Source organism: Simochromis diagramma, unplaced genomic scaffold, assembly GCF_900408965.1.
Source record: "Simochromis diagramma unplaced genomic scaffold, fSimDia1.1 OVJJ01000646.1, whole genome shotgun sequence".
Taxonomy (NCBI): domain Eukaryota; kingdom Metazoa; phylum Chordata; class Actinopteri; order Cichliformes; family Cichlidae; genus Simochromis; species Simochromis diagramma.
The window spans coordinates 7,212,056-7,239,065 of record NW_024387279.1 but is presented as its reverse complement, the minus strand read 5'-3'; the positions used below and the strand labels follow the sequence as shown (position 1 = coordinate 7,239,065).

Sequence of the window (27,010 nt, the reverse complement as noted above, 5' to 3'; positions counted from 1 at the left end):
AAAAATAAATGTTCATTTCTTGTATTTTAAACGCTGATCCCTAACTAGTGAACAAATAGAAATGTGGGGGTTGGTCAACATAGTGCCACAAAATGAGTTACCAGATCTGGCTAGGTCTGGAGTAGAGAAGAGCCAACATCAATAGTTGTTTGCCAAAATTGCAACACAACAAATAAGCAGACAAAAATCTAGTTTACTGTCTGCGGAGATTATGTCTACTTATGTTTCTGGGCTTAATGACAAACACATCTTTACATAAATGCTGATGATGAGAAATGATAAAAAGCCTCTTGTAGTTTCTGACAGGTCTTCACTTTTTAATTCCAAGAGCATAAAAAGACTGTAAAGTAAAGTCCCACACAAGAACCTCCTTCCTTCAGCCAAAACACTGAAGACGAGATGTGGAAGATCTTGGAGTGACCTAGCCAGTCTCCAGACCTCAGGCCTGTAAAAAATAAAGTTTCGAGTTTCCAGGCAGCAGCCAAGAAAGCTAAAGGATTTAGAGAGATTTAGAGACATCTTTCCCCATCTCACAATGCTGTGATTGCAGCCATTCTCCAGCTTTCTGTGAATGGTACTCTTGCCCGTTAATCTGTAGTCTTTGATCAATGGTCTTTGAAAAGTGTTTGTTGATCAATGGTCATGACAATTTGCATATTAATAATCAAGGAACTGACCTCACAGCCCATTGTTCATTTAGTGGCCTCGTTTCAGTCATTGTGTAAAGGTACTGTTTATATGGTTGGACAAACCTGCAGTCAGCTGTGACTGAAGAAGTCACTTGAATGAGTGATGAAACGTTTCTCCCACTGAAAACGTTACGTCCAGATGAACAGAATCAACTTTTTCGGATTACTTTCTTGAAACCGTTGGTGTCGATTTTATTGTCACTTTGCTAAGTGTTTAAATAAGTGTCGATTGGATTCACTCTCTCAAACTTCCACAAACTAGCAAATATTATCTTTGTGGTTCACAGCCACCTCACAGCCTCCTGGACATTGAGCTCAGGGCAGTTGACCAATATAGGAAAACACACAGATACGTGTCCCTCCCACAGGACACTGAGAGTTTTGCTCTGCACTGAAGTCAGCCAGTGTTCAGTCAGAGTTTGGTCATGTCTGGACTGTTGGGTGTTCGCCTGCTGCTGCTGTGGGGCTGCGCCTGCCTCTGGCTGAGCAGCTCAGCCTCAGGAGCTCTGGTCATCTCCAGGCACGATGAAGCCATACAGGTAACGTCAAACACTTTTGTGATATGAAACTGAAATAACTTTGTGGCATGATTTTGACAGCGCTGACTTCAGAAAGTAGTTCTATGATTTTATTTTTTTTTAACCCAAAACCCTTAAACACAAACCGTGTCTGAGCTTTTTGTAAACTTTTTCTTACAACTTACTTCGTGTAATCTCCGTAATATCCTGTGTGTGTATTTCAGGAAAGAAGAGGAGCTGCCAGATCACTGCAGGTACTTGGAAAACTATTCACACATAGTCTCTTTGTATTAGTGAAAACATCTCATTAGTTTTTAATCACTGCTAAACTTCAGTTTCTGATACTGCGTCATAACAGCTCAACTTCAACATAACACAGATCACACTATTTTTAAAGATATATCTGCTGGTAAACCAATAACTACATAAACATGCAGTGGAAATTAAGAGCTTAGTGCAGCCTTATTATTTTTTAATGTAAATGTATCGCCCTTTTTTCTTACAGAAAAGAAGTACAAATGAAGCAATGGTAAGAAATGTATCCATTCATATTCCTGGTGATGATAATGGTGATGAGAGATAATTGATTTAATTCAGATTAAAAAATCAGATTCATAGAGAGAAACCCATTTTTATCTTCTTACATTTTCTTCTGTCTCTCTGTCTCAGGTGGAGGTGCACAGTGTGACAGTGGACTGCACTGTGACCTCTCGTTTTGCCCACACTGTCATGACCTCCAAGGCGTTCAACAAAGCAAACTCGTCACAGGAAATCTTTTTTGAAGTGGAGCTGCCCAAGACTGCTTTCATCACAAACTTCAGCATGTTAGTCTGTTTCTTCTCTAATCATTCTGACAGTTTTTATAGGCCAGTCCATCATTTCACAACTGTGCTCCAAAGCTGAATTTCTCACTATCTTGGTGTCAATTTATGTGCTTTAACATCCCTCATGTCTATCTCCATCTTTGTGCCTCATCCACAGGGAAATTGAGGGTCAGGTGTATGTTGGAGAGGTGAAGGAGAAAGAGAAAGCTAAGAAACAGTACGAGAAGGCTGTTTCCTCTGGACAGACTGCTGGACTCGTCAAGTGAGTCGTCCAAATGAACCAGAAACACAGATCGTGTAAATTCACTGCAGAAGCTGTCAGATGTCTGTGTGCTGTTTTCTTGTTGTTGTTTTTTCCAGGGCTTCTGGGAGAAAGATGGAGAAGTTTTCAGTCTCTGTCAATATTGCAGCTGAAAGCAACGTGACCTTTGTCCTGACATATGAGGAGCTCCTTCAGAGGAAACTGGGCCGATATGAGTTTTTGACCAGAGTCAAACCCAAAACACTGGTTCAGGACTTTCAGGTGAATCCATGTTTGATTAGATTTTCTACTTTTTTCTACTTAGGGTGTCCCAAAAAACGTATTCTTTGTATCTGGCTGTAGTGCTTTCAGTGGGAGAAACGTTTTGTTATTGTGCAAAGATACATTTTGATGATTGACAAAACATTTCTCCCACTGAAAGCACTACAGCCAGATACTGTTTATAAGGTTGGACAAACATGCAGTCAGCTGAGACTGATGAAGTGACTTGGATGAGTGACAAAATGTTTCTTGCACTGACAACAGTTACATCCACAAGAACAGAATCCACAAATCAACTTTTTGGGATTTCCTTACCTGGATGATTGAGCATGCATTAAGACATTTTAACCCTCATAAGGTGATTTCCTGATTTACATTAGAAATGAACTCCTGTCTCCATGTTTGCCTTTGTGGAAACAGATTGTGACAAACATCTATGAGCCTCAGGGCATTTCTTATGTTGACGCCCATGCAACCTTCCTCTCGAATGAGCTGCTCCCTCTGGTGGAGAAAACTGTCACAGACAGAAAGGTACCTTCATACAATAATAAACCTTCTGATTATTGTGCTGCATTTTATTGCATGGTTGAATCTCAGTTGGGATCACAATTGTGTATGTATTATTCCCTTTTCAGGCGCATATCTCCTTCTCACCAACCATGGAGCAGCAGAGGAAGTGTCCAGGTTGTGATGGAACACTTATTGATGGAGATTTTATTGTCAGCTATGATGTGAAGCGAGAGAAGAACCTTGGGGACATACAGGTCAGTGAAAGCTTCAAGTACTGAATAAGATCAAATTGAAAAAGTGATTTTTTACACCATTGTTTTAAAATTCATTACTTTTTGGAATCTGTCTCTTCTTCAGATTGTAAATGGATACTTTGTGCACTTCTTTGCTCCTGAATTACCTAAACTCCCAAAGAATGTGGTCTTTGTAATTGACATAAGTGGATCAATGAGTGGAAGAAAGATGGAGCAGGTAAGAAGTTGTTCTGACCCCTGATGTGCTTCTAATATGTCAAAGTTCACGTGGACACACGTCATTCTCTGACTCTTTGTAGACAAAAGAAGCTATGCTGGCCATTCTTCAACAAGTCCATGAAGATGACCACTTTGCCATCATCCTGTTTGATTCTGTTATTGAAACCTGGAAGGATTCACTTACCAAAGCAACAAAGGAAAACATAACTGAAGCCATGGATTACATCAGAAGAATGCGTAGCAGAGGAGGTAAGAAATACAAAAACCAAGCAAACAAAACAAAAAAACAAACAACTAACAGCACAAAAACATTAATAGTTTATGCATTTTAAAACATGAATTGTGTTTTTCTTTTAGCAACCAATATTAATGATGCAGTGTTGACCGCTGTAAACATGCTGGTCAAAGACAGACAGATGGAGAGGCTACCAGAGAGAAGTGCAGATATGATTATATTACTGACTGATGGAATGCCAAGTGCGGGTAAGTATGTAGAGTGCAAACATACCGTAGGCTAGATTATGTTTGTTCAGCATTTAACATTTAACATTACATTGCGTTTAGCATTTTTTTTCTTTATGTTTTGCATGCATGCATTTGTAGGAGAGGGCAACACTGGCAAGATCCAGGAGAATATGCGTACAGCTATTGGGGGAAACATGTCTCTGTACTGCCTTGGATTTGGAAATGATGTGGATTACTCCTTCCTGGATGTGATGAGCAGACAAAACAAAGGCCTGGCCCGCAGAATCTTTGAAGCTTCAGATGCTGTTGCTCAGCTCCAGGTGCGAGTTCCTCTTCCACACTAATCTGTGTAGCTCCCTTATTTAGAAACCTTTAGATAATAACTTCTTCCACAGTGTAACCTCGTGTGCTTTATCCAAGCATACTTTCTGCTAAATCACCTGCAAATTATAATTATAATAAATGCAGCCTGTTTGTAGCTTTGGAAACCAGGATCACTGAATTGGAGTCCCAGCTCCAGACCCTTGAAAATCCTGCAGCTAACCAGAGCCCTGTAGTCCATGTGGGTTTAGCCATCGTTAACTGCCTCCCCGGGCGGTTTGTACAGAGTAGCCAATAAATCAGGCCAGCTGGGTAACAGTAAGCAGGAAGTCCATATTGTCCCATTCACCAACCAACCATAGTTTGAATTCTTTTGCCTCATGTGGTGAGGAAAATATTCTCGTTATTGGCAACTGTTTTGAGATGTGTGAAACTAGAGACACCAGCGACCATTGTCTTCCAGTTAGAGTTGGGTGGACTGATCCAAATATTGATAATATCGATAACAACACTAACAGTGTTATCAGAGTGATATTTGAATTTGTTTCTTCATTAAAAGGTTGAGTGTTTTGCATCTGAAAACCAACAAATCTACACAAAAACCTCTCCTCTCCTGCGGCGCACTTTGCCCTACCCCCCTCTCCCCTTAGTTGTCCCATTCAGATAATATATACAGCCCACAACAACCCAGACAGTTTGAATTCATTTGAAAGCCCGACTCTTAGCCAACACAATGCAGAGCCGCTACCTAAACTCTCACAGAGGTTGATTATCTGATAGATTCTCACTGGATATGACTCTGAATACTCTGGCTCCCCTGAAGTGTTGGGCAAGTTACTTTCAAAAAGTAATTAGTTATAGTTACTAGTTACTTCTTCAAAAAAGTAACTGAGTTAGTAACTGAGTTTCAATATTATAGAAGTAACTAATTACTGGGAAAAGTAACTATTGTGTAAATAAAAAAAAAAGTCTAACCCCCTTGGGGCGAGAGTATAATTGCTGTTATTTTACCTCTACAGTTCACCTTTAAAAACTATTTATCTTGCCTTGTTTGGTGTGATTCTTTTCAGCACAAATTATTTGTGCCACTCCAAAAAATAATCATATCCACTATAAGATAAAGGAGCACTTCACAAGCCTGATACATCAATGCATGACAGCAGGAGATGTATCACTCCACCTGGAGACTACACTAAACACTAAACATTAACTACACAACACACTAACTACACACTCCAGACACGCTAAACATCACAAATCTCTCACATCTCAAAGCTCTCTCTCTCTCTTTCGTTCTCTCACCGCCTTCACTCCTAAAACATCCCCCTCTCCCTAAAGAACCAAATGCCATGTGACCATACCAGTTTTTTTATTGGTCGACATGGTACATTTTTCCACCAATAGGTAGGGAATGGGGGGGAGGGTGGATCATAAGCAGAGAGTGCTTGCAAGCGCTGTCCTTAGACAGTAAACGTGACGATAGTATTCTGGAGAAAACACCACATATATTTTATTTTATCATGACTTTTATGATTTTTTTTAATCCCGGCTCTGGTTTTACTTGGCCTATCAACACAATTTATATAGCATTATCCTCAGATCCACTAGCCACTGGCAATGCTCAGTGGCTAGTGGATCTGAGGGCAGACCACAGCGACCTCCCTGAACAGGGTCCAGTAACCATCACAGTGGCAGATATCCAAGAAAGGGTCTCCAGTATGAAGACTTGGACAGCACCAGGGCCCGACATGGTTCACGCCTACTGGCTAAAGAAGCTGACTGCACTCCACGAGCGTCTGGCAGCACAAATGAACCAGCTGCTAGTTAACGAGAGACACCCGGAATGGCTAACCGAAGGTCGGACGGTCCTGATCCCCAAGGACCCCAAGAAGGGACCGGTCCCCTCCAACTACCGACCAATAACCTGCCTCAGTACTACATGGAAGCTCCTGTCAGGCATCATATCGGCTAAGATGAACAGGCACATGGGTCAATACATGAGCGGGACACAGAAAGGAATTGGCAAGAATACCAGAGGCGCAAAACACCAGCTACTGGTAGACAGAACAGTCAGCCGAGACTGCAAGACCAGACTGACCAACCTGTGCACGGCCTGGATTGATTACAAGAAGGCCTATGACTCAATGCCCCACAGCTGGATACTGGAATGCCTAGAATTGTACAAGATCAATGGGACCCTAAGAGCCTTCATCAGGAACTCAATGGGGATGTGGCGTACAACACTAGAGGCCAACTCCAAGCCCATAGCACAAGTCACCATCAAGTGCGGGATCTACCAAGGAGATGCTCTGTCCCCACTGCTGTTCTGCATAGGCCTGAACCCCCTCAGTGAGATCATTAACAAGACTGGCTACGGATACCGACTACGGAACGGAGCAGTTGTCAGCCACCTCCTGTACATGGATGACATCAAGCTGTATGCCAAGAGTGAACGAGACATCGATTCACTGATCCACACTACCAGGCTATACAGCAATGACATTGGAATGTCGTTCGGACTGGAGAAGTGTAGTCGGATGGTAACAAAGAGAGGGAAGGTAGTCAGAACTGAGGGGATTGAACTACCAGAAGGCAACATTGCAGACATAGAGGACAGTTACAAGTACCTGGGGATCCCGCAGGCAAATGGGAACCATGAAGAGGCCGCTAGAAAGGCTGCAACCACCAAGTACCTGCAGAGGGTCAGGCAAGTCCTGAGGAGTCAGCTGAATGGTAAGAACAAGATCCGGGCCATCAACACGTACGCCTTGCCCGTGATCAGGTACCCTGCTGGGGTAATAGGCTGGCCAAAGGAGGAGATAGAAGCCACTGACATAAAGACAAGAAAGCTCCTTACCATGCATGGAGGGTTTCACCCCAAGTCCAGCACCCTGAGGCTGTACGCTAAGCGGAAGGAAGGGGGCCGGGGACTGGTGAGTGTCAGCACCACAGTCCAGGATGAGACAACGAACATCCAAGAATACATTGGGAAGATGGCCCCAACTGACCGAGTGCTCAGTGAATACCTCAGGCAGCAGAAACCCAATAAAGAGGAGGGAGACGAGGAACCATCATGGAGGGACAGGCCCCTGCACGGTATGTACCACCGGCAGATAGAGGAGGTGGCTGATATCCAGAAATCCTACCAGTGGCTGAACAAAGCTGGACTGAAAGACAGCACAGAGGCACTAATCATGGCAGCACAAGAACAAGCTCTGAGTACAAGATCCATAGAGGCTGGGGTCTATCACACCAGGCAAGACCCCAGGTGCAGGCTGTGTAAAGATGCCCCAGAGACAATCCAACACATAACAGCAGGGTGCAAGATGCTAGCAGGCAAGGCATACATGGAACGCCATAACCAGGTGGCTGGCATAGTGTACAGGAACATCTGTGCTGAGTATAACCTGGAAGTCCCGAGGTCAAAATGGGAGATGCCCCCAAGGGTGGTGGAGAATGACCGAGCTAAGATCCTGTGGGACTTCCAGATACAGACGGACAAAATGGTGGTGGCTAACCAACTGGACATAGTGGTGGTAGACAAACAGAAGAAGACGGCCGTAGTGATCGATGTAGCGGTTCCGAATGACAGCAATATCAGGAAGAAGGAACACGAGAAGCTGGAGAAATACCAAGGGCTCAGAGAAGAGCTCGAGAGGATGTGGAGGGTGAAGGTAACGGTGGTCCCCGTGGTAATCGGAGCACTAGGTGCGGTGACTCCCAAGCTAGGCGAGTGGCTCCAGCAGATCCCGGGAATAACATCGGAGATCTCTGTCCAGAAGAGCGCAGTCCTGGGAACAGCTAAGATACTGCGCAGGACCCTCAAGCTCCCAGGCCTCTGGTAGAGGACCCGAGCTTGAAGGATAAACCGCCCGCAGGGGCGTGCTGGGTGTTATATATATATTAGGGGTGCAACGATACACAAAATTCACGGTTCGGTTCGGTTCGATACTTTGGTGTCACGGTTCGATATTTTTTCGATACAAAAAAATTTTCATGCCTTTTTAATTTGTCATTTATTAAAATTATAAATATATATTTTAACTCAAAAGTACAGTTTTTAAATTTAACCCTAACCCTTGTGCGTGTTTTTTATTTTGACAGCGAATGCGCACCTGTGGACCACTTATGTGCAGCCCTGGTTATTTAGCTTGTCATATTGCAGCCACAGAAATGATTTTGTCCATGAAACCATAAAGCTGCACTTTCTTTTTGCCTTATAGTCTGATTTGTCATAACTTTTCCGTTTTGTGGTAAGCTTTTCTTTGGCTGTCACTTCTTCACCCTGACCTGTCTTATTTGGCTCAGCAGAACTGAAATATATATCCTGCTGCTTTTACACACGCACTCACATAACGGTCAGCGATTCTCTGCGCGATCAACCTCTCACATGTTTAAGCTTGCTGTGGGAGATTTCACTTGTCATGTTTGTGTAGTAAGCTAACGATTAATAAGACGATGTCAGAGGAATTGGTGCACAAATTATCATCACTCACCAATCAGTGCTGTCCGAGCGATTGCAAAGTGAAAGCAAAAAAACAAGCGCAAATTCAAACGCGATTTCAATATGTCACATATTGACAGTGGCTCACCGATGCCAATGACATAATTACCCAGCTACATTTCCGAAAGAATGCAAAAGCATTGACATATATTTTTCCTTCCTACAATAGCCCGACGGGCAGGGCAGAGATAGATTTTGGTAGCCCGACTGGAAAAATCGCTAGCGCCGGGAGGTCGGGCTAGCGATATTGCGAGCCCTGTATCTGATTGAGGAATCATGCATCTTTGGAAAAGAGAGTTTATTACAGAGAAATGGCTCTTTCCAAAATAAAAGCTATACTATACGCTTCTTCTGGGCTATATTCTCAGCAGCATATTAAACATATCAGGTCCCCATAAGGAGACTCATGTGCTAACGGCTGTCTAAATGACTCGGCTAAAGTTTGTAGCATGCATGCTTGTTGTTTTTGCACTAGGATGATGTAAATGTGCAGTCATATTCGTTGTGTTCCCACTAGTGCTTTCAGGTTAATCTCGTTGAAATGACGTTAACGTCACAACAAGGCAATTCTCCGTTAACGAGCTACCCCTGATCGCCCCGTGCATGGGGCTAGACGGCCAACACGTTAACGAGCTAACTGCGCTAACACACTAGTTCCCACCCATGTAATTGAGCATTGCGTGGCACATCCAACATACTGTTTTACTTTAGTCCATGACGCGCTTACCTTCAGGGTCATACGTCACATGAAAACCAAAATAATTCCAAACGCCAGATCTGAATGAGGGTGGGGGAGGTCCATGTTGCAAGGAGAGCTTAACTTCTGTCTCGCTAGCTTGCCCTGCGCTCTTCCTTCTGACGATGCTGTCTGTGTTGAGCGCTCAGTGGATCTGCGCTCGACAGTGTAGCCTAGGCGGAGTAGTCGAACGCAGATTCACTGAGCGCTCAACACAGACAGCATCATCAGAAGGAAAGTTGATGAAATAAATTACAAAGTTTGTATTGTTCGATACATATGCGCACCGAACCGAAAGCACTGTATCGAGCGGTTCAATATCGATACGAGTATCGTTGCACCCCTAATATATATATATGTATATATATATATATATATATATATATGTATATATATATTACAGCAGTGAGCTTGAACTCTGGGTCAAAGACTTAAGTTGCAGTTATTTATATTTCCTATCACCTTAAATCTTCACTCAAAGACAAGTATCTCTGACAGTGTATATACAGATGTATCATATATAAGAGACAAATATTGTTCGTTTAATATGTTGGCATTACTAAATTTGGCTTAATGCTTGCATATATGTGTAAAAAGAAAATGTACGAGCTGTGATAACTGTTTCTGATAAAATGAAGAGTAGACTGATATATTAAATATGCCTTTATTGGGTGAGAAAATCATACCATGTCATAACTGCTTTAAGTCATACAGAATAGATATCAGAGCCTTAAACAGGCTGACTTCTGCTAAATTGGTCAAACTGGGCAGAAAGTATACAAACACATAACATCCTTATAGAATATGATGTAACACTATAGATCAACTTACCTCAGAATATATAAAGCATATAAACAATTACAGCATTATAATGCAACAAACACAGCAGTGCTACTAATCCAAAATACTCAAAGCTTCATAGAACTGAAACACACAGTTATTTTTAGATCCATTCTGCTGCTGATACATACTTTAGGTTTCTGAATATTAAACTTGTTGCTGCCTTTCATAGTGTGTAACTTTTTTTTTCTTTTTTTTTTTGCGCCTGTCCCGTTTGGCTCTTTTGCCATCAGAATTGTTGTCTAAAGGCAAAGAAAGATGCCCAACGGATTTACTTTACCAAATTGACCATCCCAGCCTTGCTGTAATGGTCCATTTGATTCACCTTTTATTGTTTATTTTATTTTCACTTACTGAATACGGGACAGACTTGACTGGGGGAAAGAAGGGGAGAAAGAAAGAGGGAAAGAGAAACAGCTGAGAAGAGGGACGGGGGAGAAGGGCAAAAGACAAAAACCAACAGAATGAGCAGAAAAAAAAAATGCATATATCAATCACCTGGATCACCTGCTGAGAAAGAAAAAAGAAAACAAGCAGAAGAGAACAAGAGTAATAGAATAAACAACATCACAATGATATATGGGAATATGACAGTAAATACTAAATATTAAACATTATTGTGCAGCACATAAGATCAACAGAACACAGTGTGCTTTGAGGTAGGAGCCAAAAAGGGTGTAGTTTGTGGGTGTGATCACCCGTGTGTACACCTGTGAGCATGGACGCGCTTGTTTTTTTTTTAAAAAGGTTCCTTCATGTAATGATCTGCTAGAGGGTGTGGGGGGGCCACAGCCCCGTCCTCTAGGGCATGAAGCAGGTATGGAGGAGATCAAAACTCCAGACATCCAGAGGCCCCCAGAACACAAGAGACCAAGGAAGACCAACAGAGGGGCAGCCGCGCCACTGTCCCAGAAAGAGCTGAGGAGAGTCCCAGATGAGGGCTCACTCAGCAGCCGCGGAGCAGAAGCCAGGGGGAGTTGCAGTGACGCGCCCGTGAGCTCCGCCGGCAGCCAGCCGTGCCTGAGTGACCGAGCCCCAGGCCGAGAGGCCGGGGGCACCCCACCTCCGAAGTGGCCCGAGCGAGCCCCAGGCTCCAGGCCCCGATAAGCGGCCGCCAAGGAGTGAGCCGGTGTGTACCTGGACGCCCATCCCCGGACACAAAGAACCACCAACGCACCGATGTCTGAGGGAGTCCGCCACTGGCAGGGGAAGTGGTGGTAGGGGGAGATAGGCCTCCAAACCTTGGAGGCCTAAGATGTCCCCAGAGAGGTGGCGCCTGACACCCAACCTGACATATAGACACAGAAATACAGGCACACACATATACAAACATCCATTCCCACCCTCATGCTCTCATATGCACTTACTCCACACTCAACCAACGTGGAGACAGACATAAAGAGACGCTGTACACACGATCACACTCCCCAAGCGTACTCTACAAACCGGGTCTAGGTACCCTTGCCCCTGGAGGGGCGAACTGCACCCAGACCCAGGTGGTGTTACCCTTTTCCCTGCGGTGGGGGGAGGCAGACCGCCCCGACTCCGCAGCAGCAGAGAGGCCCCACACTCCAGACCGCAGTCGGACGGCCAACTCCTCCTCCTAGCCCCCCCGCTCCAGCAGGTCGCAGAGAATGGGGGTGAGAGAAGACTGCAAACCTCCCTCCACCCGCTCATTGTAGTGTTGATGCATGTGTGTTCTAAGGTGCATTTAAAACCCAGGAGGGCATGGAGCTACCTGCCAGAGAGCAGCAGGTAAGCGCATAGTCCCTCCTGATAGCCCTCGATGTCTACATGTATTTAATATTGAGAGGTGGGCAACGACGCCAGGGGTGGGGTGTACACCCTGATGGTACTTTGGATTCCGTGTATCGTGCCCACCCCCAAGATCCTATATGTATGTGTAATGAGAGTGTGAGTAATGTGAATGTCTAAGTTGTGGGATAAAATTGAGGCAGAGGCAGCCAGAAGGGGAGGGGGGGGGGGGGGTAGCCTCCTCTGCACCCTGGTGACATACCCCTACTCCAAGGTCCTGCATGTGTGGGTGGTTGTGGTGGAGCGGGAAGAGGGAGGCAGCTGGAGATAGGGAGGGAAGGAAGGGAGGGGCAAGTGACCCCTCCCTGGGGCCAGCTCCCCCGCTGACCCCAGTAGGCACCCCCATACTCCGCGACCCGCCAGGGAAAGGGGGCCCAGGCCCATCCAGACCGGGGCCCAGCGCAGCAGCGCCTCCCGGCCCCACAGAGCCCGGGACAGTCCACCCAACCCCACCACAGAGAAAACTGCACCCACCCCACCATCCACTCATCTTCCAGACTACATAAGACAATAAACACCCAGGCTGAGATCTTCCTCCACCTCTCCTGTGTCTCCCCCTCCTGCAGAGAGAGCCCCTGAGGAGAGGAAAGCTCCTGCGAGATGTGACAATCTTCCCCACCTGTTGAAGAAAAGAGTGAAAAAAGTTTGGACACCCCTGCCTTACAGGTTAGGGAGTATTTGTGATCCGCACAGTCTGCATCAATGATTCTTTCTTAGCCTGGGAGCAGAACACGGCTCTTTATTTTCATTTCATTTCAATTTATCTAGCAAAGATCGATAGGGTCTGGCTTAAAGGTGTCAAGGAGGCGCCTCAGTCTGGCTGGTTGAGCCTTGTCGAATTAGCGCGAACAATTTAGCTGAACTTCGTTCATAGCACCGAGTTCGACCAGTGTGTAATGTTAGGCTGAATCAGGCGATGCGTTTTTCCACAAGCCTTGACTTGTAGAGCTCGCTTAGTGGAATACCCCTCTAAACTGTTAAAAGGATTTCGAGATTATCTCACAACCACACATTTGAGACTACGAAAAAATACAAACATGTGTCTAATTACCATCATGATAACACACATGTTGTTTATTATTGTTCGCTTCATGCTAGCACACACACACACAGCTAAACAGCGTAAACTACTGACTGTGTAACACGGACACTTATTGAAATGAGTATACTCACAATACGCACGTGCATTACCGGCGAATACGACAACCAGTAGAAACGGACAATAGAAAGTTCAAGCGCATGGAGCTAGAACTGCCACCGTCAACTTCCCGGGCAAGAATACAATGCATTATGGGAAATGTTGTCCCCCACGGAAAACCGCCAAAACGTTACACCATTCTAATTTGAAATAACATTACGTATTTGTCACATTCGAAAACTTCTAAAATTACAATTACTTGGATTCGAATTCATTTATAACAAACATTCACTGTGCACAAAGTACGAATATATTTCCAGTAAAAAATAAAAAAAGAATGTTTATCGAAATTAAATTTAAACAAAACAAAAACACGTTAGACTTACCAAATTTAGGGCAATTGATGAAAAAAAAATAAGGTGGTGGTCGTGGTGGGTTGAAGTTGGGGACCCTTAATCCACACGGTCTGGCCAAACCTTCCCCGCATCAAGGTAAATTCAAGATGGCTGACTCAGCTTTCCTGAAGGAGCGACAAGACTCCACCCACCAGAACGTCACTAATATATGCTTCTTAAACTTTTTGAGCGTTCCAAAAAAATTAGCTAAAAAATATTGAGCCCTATTCAATTAAAGCTGCATAAAAGCCAACAGAGCTCAATACTTTATAGTTTGCTCAACTACAAAACGACATTTGAGTGTTATGAGCTTATTAGTTATGAGCTAGAACAACTGTTAGGGATTACAGTGCAGCAGTGCTACTAATCCAAAATACTCAAAGCTTCATAGAACTGAAACAAACAGTTATTTTTAGATCCATTCTGCTGCTGATACATACTTTAGGTTTCTGAATATTAAACTTGTTGCTGCCTTTCATAGTGTGTAACTTGACGGCCTTGAGTACTTTCTCCCACACTGAAAACACTGGAATGATAAAATTATTTGAACATTACCTAATAAGACTGATTCAGGACAGACAATTAGTTATAACTTTCCTAGCAGTCCTTCACAAACAGGGAACAGTGTCTATTCTCTCCATCTGTCAGCTGCTGCTGGCTCTTCCTCCTCCTCTTCCTCACACACTGCTGAGTTTGTCCTGGTGGATCATCAGGGGTGCAAAGCCTCACAGATGATGTGCAGTGGTGGGTCCTTCAGTCTGTCCTCACTCTGGACACTTGCAGTTGTCACACATGGAAATCAAATGTGTGATAAGCTGCAGGATTCAAACACAAGTGTAACTTATAAACACATGTTCATACTTTTATTACACAATCAGAGAGAAAGAAAAAGAGAGAGAGTGCAGGACAGACAGGTGACAGTCTCAGGTGTATACACTGCTACAAAACAGCACAAGAGAAGGAGGATTTAGTGTTTGTGTTATTACGAGTGCTAAACAAGAAGAGTTCCCAGATGGTACAGTGGACACATGTGTGACTGCTGTGATTAAAGCATCTTTCTTTCAGCTTAAAGAGTGAACCGTCAGCTCGTTCAAACACACGTTAAAGTCCATTTGGCTCGACACCACCGAACAGAGGCAGCAATATAACATAGCTAACATTAACAGTGCAGTGAATCCTGCTTGTGCCGTGATATTCAGGACTGCAATCCGAGCAGCATCACTGACTTTCAGCCTGTTGTGTTTGTGGATATTTGACTGACTTTAATTATCCACAAAATCGTCAGATTCTCTGTAAGATTATGGTCGACTATCAAACGGCGTATAAAGTAAAGGCTTTAAAACAAAGTAAACGCTGAAAGTACAAACATCGCTAATGTCACGTAACTTTGCCGGCATGTGGCCAACAGTAATGTTTTAATGTTCTTCATTATTAAACATTTGCACATAAATAAGTGACATAATATTCAGAACTTACTTTTGAAAGTTTACTCTTTGTTCTTCCACTTCTTTGAAGTGTCTCCCAGTCCCAGTGCACTTGTTAGCATGTTTTGGTTCGTGCAACTGGTCTGTCGGGTTATTGTCTCCCCAGAAACATTTCCGTTGTGTCTTGTGTGCTTTTGCAGCGTTTTTCTTTTTGCAGCGTTTTTCTTTTTGCAGCATTTTTCTTTTTGCAAGTGTTTTTCTTTTTGCAGGTGTTTTTCTTTTTGCAGCATTTTTCTTTTTGCAAGTGTTTTTCTTTTTGCAGGTGTTTTTCTTTTTGCAGCATTTTTCTTTTTGCAGCGTTTTTCTTTTTGCAAGTGTTTTTCTTTTTGCAAGTGTTTTTCTTTTTGCAGGCATTTTTCTTTTTGCAGCATTTTTCTTTTTGCAAGTGTTTTCTGAAGTTGCAGTCCGTTTGGCCTCTCAGGGCCACCGTAGCTTCAGCCTTCTTCTGTGTGTTGAAAAATAGTAAGGCGTCTGCACTGCATTTTCTTCTTAGTAACAGTAACAACATTGTAATGACAGAAATAGTAATTAGTTAGATTACTAATTGCTGAAAAAAGTAACACCGTTACTTTTAATGGCGTTATTACCATCACTGCTTCCTGGGGCAGTCCTAGCCTGTTTGGTGCTCTGGGCAAACACTCCCTCTGCCACCCCCTGACACACACACACACATAAAACATATTAAGGATTATACATTAACATATCTTATTGTGAAAACTGATGATGGAAACGTACTGAAATTAACAAGATAAATATTTTATATAGTGAGAGAGAGAGAGACTATGCAAATGGCTAACAAGCAGTCATTATAATTCGTCATGCATTGAGAATAGCAGACAAATCAACATTACAGCTCTTCCAATTAATGGCTAATTAATATTGTGCTGAAAACAGTCCAAAAGAGTCAATAAACCACATCAGTGTCTACTGTCTGCCTACTGCTTACTATCATAGCCAAGTGGCTAAGAAAGGTAAACAGAAGTTGTCCCAATCCCTACTAATGAATGCTATCTTGTTTCAGGATACATGTCATACATAATACCTGCTATTACCCAAAGACACATCTGCTTGCCTGTATCTTTTGCTCGTTTCTCTCTTCTTTTCTCTTTTTTTTCTAAGCTGAGGACCTGATGGCTTTGAACTTTTCTTTTCCATCTTCCATCAGTAATTTTGCACTCCAGTATCAACACCCAACCCTACAACATAAACTAACAGACCTACCTATCTGGAGCGCAGAATGGACAAACTTTGGACAAACTACCCGAAATGCGTTGACAGAGACATGCCAGCAATTTTGAGTCATTCTGCGCTCCAGATGGATTAATTGCGTTAAAATTTTTAAATGTGTTAATCGTGATGAGGGCGTTAACGTTGACAGCCCTAATTTGTTTGGTTTTCAATTTAGTTTTATTTTGCAAGCTGGTTTTAGGTGCCGTATTAGCCAGCCAGAGAGTAACCTGCCATTCCACCCCTCTCCTCCCTGTGCAGCAAGGAGCAGGCACCTCATAAATGGAGGGCGCCCTTACTCCTTGCAAATAGACATGTGCCTGTGCAATCTCCAAAATGTGCTGGCATGATGTCAAGGCAGGATGGGTGCAAGCAACTTTTTCTTTGCAGATGCCATGATGCCGTCCTAACCACGATACCGCCCTGGTCAACAGCCCAAGTCGCCCATATCAAAACCTGCCACTGACTGCGTCCCTGAAAATAGCCTCAAATCAGAAGTACCTCACACCCTATTATAACTCACAAATGCATACCTTACTGAAGAGGAGACACTAATTACTTCAGCACAGAAAAAAAAAAACCTAAAGCCATAGCTGTTTTTAACCAAGATATGTCCTTAAATGTGCATAATCAACAAAGGTTGTGCATCTTTTCTTTCTATCGTTAAGCATTTTCAACAAAATACTCATTTCTTGCTCTTGCGCCCACACTCTATTCTTCCTGTCCACTCCTTACAGACCTATATCACCTCGTACCACTTCCCGCCTTAACGGCCCCAGTTGGTAATATAACAATCTGTAGCTCCTTTAATCTCTGCATTTCTTATCTCCATATCCCTCTATTCTGATTTCACTTCCCACTCTAATACAATATCTCATCGCATAATGCTATATCCACGTTGATTTCCCCCTCCAATCACTCTTCTTTTCAATATTGCAGTGATGAGCTATTGACTACTCCCATAGTAATGTCATTACCCCTGTTCATTATTTTTCTCCAACTCTTACTTGGATTTTACTTTATATTGCCCCGCCTTCCCTGCTATCAATCATTCACACTTATTCCCAACACTACTATCTATATATTTTGCCTTACTGGCCTCCTATCATTCTTATGTTGACTATCACTTTACCACCTATTAATCAGCGATCACCTCCTCCTCTTATCTTATACACTACGTATCTTCCTACTCCCTTATTCCCCACACTTTTATTCTAAAGTTATTGTTATTTGTAGCCGTAGTGACTACTGAGCAGCCAGAAGGTGCTGACTCTTGTCTCTCTCTTCCACCTCCTACTTTTTCGTGCTTCCGTCTTTCGCTTTTGTCCTTCTATTTACTGTTTCGTCCCTATCCTCCCCTTTTTTTACACTCACCCGTCCCGCCTAAGACGTTTGTTTGTGACGTCGCCCCACATACTTTCAGTTTTTGCTTCCACCGGCCCTCCCCCTCTTCTGCCCTGGCCGTTTTCAGGGGTGCCATCTTCTGTGAGTTTCAGATTCAGGACCAGACGACCCTTGTCATGATTTCTTAGATTTTCATTTAAAGCACTGCAGTTATGCCATATTCCTATGAATTATATGCCGTCACTATTTCATGCTGAGTTTACGATAGAAAATTGGAACATGCAAATGTGATAAAGTGTGTGTATTTATTTCAGGGTTTCTACGATGAAGTGGCCAGCCCTCTACTTTTAGAGGTGGACATGCACTATCCTGACAATGCAATGGATTCTCTGACCACCAGCCACTTTAGCCAGTTGTTTAATGGAACAGAGATTGTTGTGGCTGGTCATTTAATGGACAACGACCTTGACAACTTCCTGGTGGAAGTGGTTGGACAGGGGGTGAGGAAAAAAAGAAAAACACAAAAAATGGCAGAAACATTGAGACATTGAGTAGACATAGCCTATATTTATTTGTTTTACTCTGGTTTATATGGATTTTATCTTTTGTTTCTCCTGAAGCTCGAAGAAGACTTCAGAGTCCAGGGTCAGGTGAGTGCCGCAGACTGGGATGTTTTTTACCCAGACGAGGAGTACATCTTTGGAGATTTTACCGAGCGGTTGTGGGCCTACCTCACTATCCAGCAGTTACTGGACAAGAGGTCAGTTTAAATCAGTTCAGTTTGGCTGCTAAGGCACATTGTTCTCATAAGAAATATGGTATGATATATAGTCTTTGATGACACTTGTTCTTTTACCAGGACGCTCATTTTAATCATTTGATGTTCTTTTATAGATTTCCCTGTAGTAATACATATATTTTCCTTCTGGCAGCAAGAGCGGTACACCAGATGAGAAAGCCAACACAACAGCCAAGGCCCTGGATATGTCCCTGCAGTACAGCTTTGTCACCCCTCTCACATCCATGGTTGTTACCAAGCCCGAAACCGAAGACTCGACAAGCAGCCCTCTTATTGCTGACAAGCTGACTGAAGGTACCTGGAGAAAACAGAGTTTAAAAATGTAAAACACTGGACTGGCTTTTCTTAAAGAGACAAAAACTATATTGACTGATGAATCGGAGGGGTGTGTGTGTGTGTGTGGTTGTGTGTGTTTGTCAAGTGTCACTTTGAAATGGCTGCAGTCAAGCTTTACCACAAAAGCAAAGCATGGCTGCAGCTCATTCATAAAGAGAACTGATGACTGAGTTTACATTTTCCACATATTATTCCTCTTTAGTGAAGTATACCAGCAGAAGCTGGAGCTCCAGTTTAAAACTGTTATCTGTCTGTTTTTTCTCACAGAGCAAAGACAGCAGGCTGAAAAAATGAGTAAGTGATTTTTTTTTAAACGATAAATCACAAAAAAGATTTATGGGACAAAGTCAATTTGTTGTATTCGTGTTGATTTGGATTTTATTCTCCCTGTTCAAAGCATATAATTATATATATGCGCAGTCGTATCCACGGCATTACCAGCCAGCACCCACATATTTTGGTAAGTACATCATATACAGTTCAGATAGGATAGATTGTGCTCCAGCTATGACATCTGACTTTGCTGATATTTACAGATCTGCATTAAGAGGCACAGTTAACTAGATAAAATGCCATGGCATCTTTCACAAACATAGGAGGACTTGGTGACTGCTTGAGTTTAAATTTGGTGCCACTTTAAATTATTGCTAATTATTATTTCAAGTCCTACTGCACTAACTGGTCCAAAGATGTGTGGAAATGCTCTTCATTGCTCTCAGATAATGACTAATTTTGGCTTCATCTAAATTTTAGCTTTGTTGGCATGTTTTCAACAGTATGCCAGAAAGATGCCATTTCTTTGAATGTAAGGACATGTTTAGACTCTGGTTAAAATGGATAGATGCAGATGAAACATTAAGGAGAGCAATCTTTTTGGCTCTGAGTAAGGAAAGGCTCACTTGTAGTCCTTTCTTAATATGCTGCTTTTGAATTCTTTTTTATTCTAATGGGGACAGTTTACAAAATGAACTCCATGTTTATAAATTAGTCAGGAAATAGATCACTGAAACCGTGTGCCATTTCCCAAAGATATTGATAAATATAATTTTTTTTTTTGAAACCCTGACAAGCCTCCCCCTGCTGGCCATAAGAATGACAGCAGATTTAAGACATCTCCATATTTGCTTCTCTTTTTGGATCCAGAAACTATCTCCATCTTTAATATAGAGCCTGTGATGGACAGATTTTCTTTGAAAACAGTATCAGTGTTTCAAAACACTGACAACAACACTTAAGATTATGTAGCTGGAACTAAAATGAAGTATATGGACGTGGTTCCACCCATGAGTGTGGACTTCTCATGGGTGGAACGTCATGACCGTCATGTTGCTTGTGTGTTTTTCTGCAATATGTATTTATTCCTGTCACACTATTCTGGGGCCCCTGCAGTGGATGGAGATCCTCACTTCATGATAGAGCTACCAGACCGAGGTGATGCTTTGTGTTTCAACATCAACGACAAACCAGGAACCATTTTCAACCTGGTCAGAGACTCAAATTCAGGTCAGCCCCATGTACACAGCTGTCTTAAGACTTAGGAAATGCAGTCTTAGTGTCGTCGTTGTTTTTCTTCATGTATAATTTTATAGATCGAAAACTTGTACTGATATTTTTTCCTCAGTTCCTACATGAGTTATGCAATATGTGCCAGAAAGTCCAAACATCATGTGACTGACTGGATCCCACTGTCTCCAGGTATTTTGGTGAATGGTGAGATTATTGGAGACAAGAAAACTCCCCCTGATGGGAAAATAAACACCTATTTTTGGCGTTTTGGCATTGTCCACCAGACCCTTGGGGTCAGGCTAGAGGTGAGCACTGAGGACATCTCGCTGTTCCAGGATGGCAAATGGGTCAAACTGCTTTGGTCTGATGAGGCCTCCATTAAAGGATCCAAGTGAGTGATTACATTGTTAAAGTCACAGCAAAAAAAAAAAAAAAAGGTCTACATAGTTTCTCCATCATCCAGGGAGTCTTACGAGTATGCCACATGACAGGTGAGGCAAGGTCTCACAGTGGTTTATCTCAAAAGGTCTGGTGGTAACGATCCACTGCTTTTTTTCCACACTTTGGCTCATGTGATTTTCTGCATGATTAATCATGAGTCAATGATCACCTCCTAAGGCACAACCCTCACTGTGGTTTAAATACCTGGGACTCTCCACCTTTTGGTTTTTGAATCAAAGACATTTCTTAGATGTGAGATGAAACATTTCCATGAAACTGAAAGAAGTCAGGCTGCCTTCTTTTCAAGCTCTTATGATTTATTTTTATTCTTTCTCCTACAGTGTGGATCTTCTTGTGACCAAGGATCGCAGCCTAACTGTAACACTAAGAGATTCAGTTAAGTTTGTGATTTTGCTTCACAAAGTGTGGAAGAAGCACCCATACCACCGGGACTACTTGGGTTTCTACACCCTGGACAGTCACCTCCTGTCCCCTGGTGTTCATGGCCTGCTAGGTACAACATGACACATTTCTTCTCTAAATTTGTGGTTTATCACTGATGATTTCGAAGATGTTTCCATGTTCTATGTTAATGCAATTATTAATAAATAATATTTAACAACAATATAGGACCACTAATCTCTTGTATCAGTAAAACAAATACAGCAAAACTCAAATTATTTAGGTATAATTTACAATTACCAGTGTTGGAAAGGGTCCAAATTCAAATATTTTTATAATTTAAATGGTTTACCATCCTCCAGGTCAGTTCTATCATGGGATTAACTATGAGGTGGCACACTTGCATCCAGGAAAAGTCCCAGAGAAACCAGATGCCACCATGTATGTGAAAGGACAGGAGCTCAATGTAACCAGGTACACTAAAGACTTCAGTCTGGAAGTGTTTGCATGCAAAATAAATTGTAAATGTGTTGTTGCTGTGTTTGTGCTCTCGCAGTGTGAATCTTCTAAATGAAACATCTCTCTCTGTCAACAGAGGCTGGCAGAGGGATTTCAGGAACGATGTGAAGAACGGGGAAAATGTTCCGTGCTGGTTCATTCACAATAATGGGACTGGCCTCATTGACGGACATGTGACAGACTACATTGTTTCCGGCCTTTTTAAATCTGTTTAAGAAGAGGCCACACGGCCGTACCAGCTACTGAAATCATCAAAATGCAATTCTTTTAAATAAATATTCAAATCCGCAGGCACTTACAGCACCAATAACCAGCAACCAACACAAGACAGCTTTCATTCATAGTGCTGTATACATAATAATCTCAACAGTGTCAAGTACTTGGAGACTGTCTCAGTGTTTCCTTGTATTAAAATATGTGCAAAACAGTCATTAAAGATGTGCTCAAGATTGGTCAATATGTGTCCCTTTTTCATGGTTTCAAACACTGTTCGTGTTTCCTCCTATTTACTGGAAAATGTATTTAACTTAGACACTTTCAAAACAGGGCTGGACAATTAATTTTCCCAACGGGGTACATGAAAAACTGGGACTGTTGTTGAGGGCCGCACCAATAAGATGAAATCAGTTCTCTTTATAACTGTAATCTTTATAACAGCTACTGGTAAGAGTGGGTGTTATAACTGGGCAATGAAAATGTGAAACAGGCATCGTAAACATGCCAACATTTTATTATTATCTAATCAATGTTTCCCAAAACAATGCTGATGCATGATGTAAAAAACTAAAATGTAAAAATCTAGTGTGTTTTGGGCTTGAACGAGCACATCGAAACAAACCAAAACAAGAGCACCAAGAGGGCCAAAAAACAAAACGAGTCCAAAACAACAACAACAAAAAACCCAACAACAACAACAACAACAGAAACACACCGGAACCCAAGAAAACAGAGTCCAAAACAGAACGGTTCAGGGGGCCGGCCCGGGGGCCAACAGCACAGGAGCCCGAACAGTTCAGGGGGCCGACCGTGCGGACGGCGCCGTTTCCTTCGGGACAAGGAAACAGGAACCGGTGAAGAAATGGAGACCTCCTCCTGATCTTCCGACCACATAGCTGCCAGGAAAGAGGCTGGTGAATGGACAGGTGAACAAGGTCCCGGCTGGCGTGTGGAAGGAGAGGAAGTCCGTGGCAGCATAGAGGCAGGTGGAGAGTGTGTGTCTTGCTGAAGATTTAGTGAGTGAGAGAGCAAGCTCACCAACCCTGACTTGCTCTCTCCAGGCAGTAATGGTGCCATCCAACTTAGTGTCCTTAGCAAACTGAGAAAGCTGAGGGTTATGCCAAATGATGGCATCTACTGCGCTTAGCCCGACTGCCATAGTCCGTAAATCCTGTGACTGGGCAATGCGGTCGAGCAGACTCACCATCCGCATCATCTCAGCGTTGAACCCCGAGGAAAAAAAGAGTCTGCGGGGTCCATGTTCTGGTCACGATCTTCTGTTATGTGAAGGCTGTGTGCAGGCAGAAGTGGTAGTAGGAGGACCCAATGTGCAGACACTCAGAGGCGGAACATGAACTCAAAAGTAGTGATGTGACATTCTGTATCGAGGCTTCAAAGCTTGTGTCGAGTAATTGAGGGGGCGTTTCTGCGATGAGCGTATCGAAGCTTGCTTGATTTATGGGAGGAGCTGAAAATGATGACGTCCGAAGCCTCGCTGCCCGGCTTTACCACGTGACTGGTTCATGAAGTGGTTCGAACTTTGCCGCGAGCTATGACAGCGATATAAACCCCTCAGACTTAATTGAAAATGTGGGTGTTTGATGGAGAGTTGCGGTTAGTGAGAGTTTGGAGACAGTTTGGAGAGAGTTTGGAGGTTTAGGAGAGTGAGGAGAGAAAGTCAGAAGAGAATGGAGCCAGCTAAGAAGAGGAGGATGTCCTCCCCTGTGTGGGAACATTTTGATTTTATTCCTCCCAACAAGGTATGTAAATTTCTACAGAAGATATATTTTCATAATACTGATGGTGCAATACAATTTATGTTAAGCGGGTTTACTTTTGTACAAGGTGAAGTGTTTGCTATGTGCCAGGGGGCTGGGATATAACAACAACACCTCAGCCATGCTTAGGCACTACAGAGCTTTGCATGAGAATAAGGGGAACACCGATTGTGGAGCAAGACCAGGTGAGCCATCAAATGCCATGATAATATAGCATGCCGTAATGTTACTAAATGATATAACAATATTATACAGCTGTAATAAGTTATGTGTGTGATATTTATATTTGTGCTTTTTTTTTGTTGTCTTTCCTCAGGAGAACAATCTCAAATAGATGAAGACCTGGTTAGCATGGTGATGGAGGACTCCCAGCCATTTAGCATTGTGGAGGACAAAGGATTTAAAAGATTTGTTAAATCATTAAATCCTAGCTATGTTCTCCCCACTAAAAAGGTCATAAAAGCAGTGAAAATTTAGTTTTTACAGAATAAAATGTGGGCAGGACTGAGGCTCAAAGCCTCAGTGTGTAGCTGTCAATACCTCAACGTTACAAAAGCACAACCACTGTCGACACCCCAACCACACCTCACCTCACTGTAAATGATCATTTCCATTTTAAGCATTTCCAAATGATCATTTTCCATACTGCCAGTATAAATATACACAGTATACTGCCATCACTACAATATAGATGTTTTACACACTCCTTTTGTTGTTGACATTTACAGGCTGTGTGCAAAAGGCCAGTCTTCAAATTCATGCCAACTAATATTTTTACATCCAGTAGATGTCCTACTAGAGCAAATGAAGCTTCAAGACACTTTGCGCTGGGGTGAACCAATTGGATGAAAAGCTTCAGTGCTTCATGAAGCTTCATCTGCCCATCACTACTCAAAAGTGTAACAAAACTAGGAATACAAAATACACTTACACAGCCAGAACACACAGCTAGATAAGGGTAGATTGCGACACGGAGACAGAGAAACACAGGGCTTAAATACACAGAGGGAGCAATCAGGAAATGGGTAACAGGAGGGAAACATAGCTGGGGCAAATCAGGACTAACGAGACAAAGGAAGCAAAATCAGATGCATTTACATGAGACACGGACTTAGAAAGTAAAACAGGAAACATAACACAGAGACGCGAACTTGACAAGGGGATACAGCTGACAGGGGAGACAGAACAACTAGAGAACACAGAGACATAAACCATAAGACAGAACTCAAAGAAATCAAAGACTAGAAATGATAAATAATATAATAAACTCAAAACGTTGACCCAGGCATCCTAACAACTGTGGATGTTTGTTCACACACACTCCCTCCACAATGTTTGGAACCTTTGTCAGTGAATACAAAGGTTTAGCTTGGTGTTTGTAGAGTTTGATTTTTTACTCTCATAATCTTCATTTGACAAGTGGTAAAACTGTAGTTGAAAAGAAATACAAAATAGAAAAACTAATCTGATTTACATAAATCCTGCATTATGAAATAACTCAAAATATGATTTTGCATCTTTGTATTAACTTGAGCAGCAGTAATGATCATCAAAGCAAATGCTTTTTAATACGTACAAATCGACCTTTATGAGCTAAATAAAATAGCTCAATAAAATAAATAAAATGTATTTTTTTTAACAACTACTGTTATTTATGCTTTTTTAACATCTTTGTCATGCAATATATACAGTTATGCCTGAACAATGTTTCAAAGATGGCTGTGGGCAGGGGCGATTCTAGGATTAGAGCTTTGGGGGTGCTGAGCACCCAGAGAGCTGCCCAACTATGGACTGGTTCTTATATAGCGCTTTTCTACTCTTCTGAGCACTCAAAGCACTTTACACAACTTGTGCATTCACCCATTCACACCCATTCGCACAAGCACATTGTTCTAGGTGCTTTCTAAGTAACATTCACACATTGCATCAGAGAGCAATTTGGGGTTAATATTTTGCCCAAGGATATTTGGCATGCAGACTGGGGGAAGCCAGGAATCGAACCACCAACCTTCCAATCTGTAGATGACCTGCTCTATCGCCTGAGCTACAGCCACCCTACAGCCAACTAGGCAAGATAAACTTTACACGTCACGATGAGACTTCTTCCCTGTCAATCCCTGCATCCTTAAATGTCTCCAGTTGTCCCAAGTTCTCTATGACTGTCTCCTTGGTGCATTTAAACCCGTTCCTCCCTGTCCTCGTCGTCTGTTGTCTTCTTCTCCGTTATCAGTCATCATAATTTTACCATCTCTGTGCAAGTCTGCAAATTTCTTTATTAAATCATAAGATAAATTCATCAAGTCTCTCTGTGCCTGGGTCCTCGTCACAAAACATGACATCACTGTTTTGTACATTTTAACAATTTAATCCCACATTTGTGAAAGAAAAACAAAACACCTTTTTGAAAAGTCTGTAACAAAACCATCAAATCTGATAAAGGTTATTTAAATGCTGCAAAAGAAGAATGGATTGGAATAAAAAAAAATACATATCCTAACCTTAATTACTGCGGGAGAATAATAAATGATGCTCATAGTGAGTAAAAAGTAAACTGAGTGCATTTTTTGGACAGAGATTCACTTTTAATGTGTATGTATAATATAATACAGATACATAAAAAACACTCCCAAAACAGAATAAATTATTACAAATAAATTATTACAAAATATTAATTAAAAAAACTATAAAAATGGAGGCAACTTTGCCTGTGTTACAATGTATACAATGTATGAAAAAATCTTTACTGCAGATACTAATTTTACTAATTTAATAATACTAATTTGTACCAATTTGAACTAATGCTGTACCAATGTACCTGCACATGTGATGTGACAATAAAAGTGATTTGATTTGATTTTGTGTTGTAAGATTTATGAGTTTCATGCTTTCATAGTGGTACTTGGGAGAGCTTGACATTTTTATCAGGTAGTACACACTGTAAAAAGTTTGAGAAACACTGATAAGTGTATGTGTCCTTTTGGAAAACATTTAAAGCTGCTGTACAGAATCTTTTGAAACAAGCTTAAAACATTTTTAGAATATAAACAGAGCACTCTGCTTCTCTTTACAGCTCCTCACTCCACCAGGGCACTATTTGGCACTTTCTGATAGTGTGCAAATGTGATGTACGTACTGCGTAGGGCTGGGTATCGTCACTGATTTCTAGAATTGATTCGATTCACAAGGTCCTGAATCGATTCGATCAAC

At 42.3% G+C, this 27,010-nt stretch overlaps 1 protein-coding gene across 1 annotated transcript; it reads left to right on the top strand.

Annotated features, from left to right (window-relative positions):
- The first annotated feature begins 792 nt into the window (after positions 1-792).
- LOC120715877 (inter-alpha-trypsin inhibitor heavy chain H3-like) lies at positions 793-22,266 on the top strand. The gene is made up of 22 exons (XM_040003120.1): positions 793-1,228; positions 1,432-1,461; positions 1,713-1,736; positions 1,877-2,031; positions 2,189-2,293; positions 2,392-2,554; positions 2,975-3,085; positions 3,190-3,318; positions 3,422-3,535; positions 3,618-3,786; positions 3,895-4,020; positions 4,141-4,322; positions 18,121-18,306; positions 18,427-18,566; positions 18,739-18,899; positions 19,209-19,235; positions 19,339-19,401; positions 20,331-20,444; positions 20,637-20,838; positions 21,230-21,402; positions 21,653-21,764; positions 21,886-22,266. The coding sequence occupies exons 1-22, from the start codon at positions 1,115-1,117 to the stop codon at positions 22,022-22,024; spliced, it is 2,739 nt and encodes a 912-aa protein (XP_039859054.1). The 5' UTR covers positions 793-1,114; the 3' UTR covers positions 22,025-22,266.
- Positions 22,267-27,010: the final 4,744 nt, after the last annotated feature.

What these genes read in the sequence shown, in the direction of transcription:
- LOC120715877 (XM_040003120.1), top strand. Translation starts at nt 1,115, where the DNA reads ATGTCTGGACTGTTGGGTGTTCGCCTGCTGCTGCTGTGGGGCTGCGCC. An exon ending in GGCACGATGAAGCCATACAG is followed by an intron (nt 1,229 to 1,431) that starts GTAACGTCAAAC and finishes TGTGTATTTCAG; the next exon opens with GAAAGAAGAGGAGCTGCCAG. An exon ending in GCCTCCATTAAAGGATCCAA is followed by an intron (nt 20,839 to 21,229) that starts GTGAGTGATTAC and finishes TTTCTCCTACAG; the next exon opens with TGTGGATCTTCTTGTGACCA.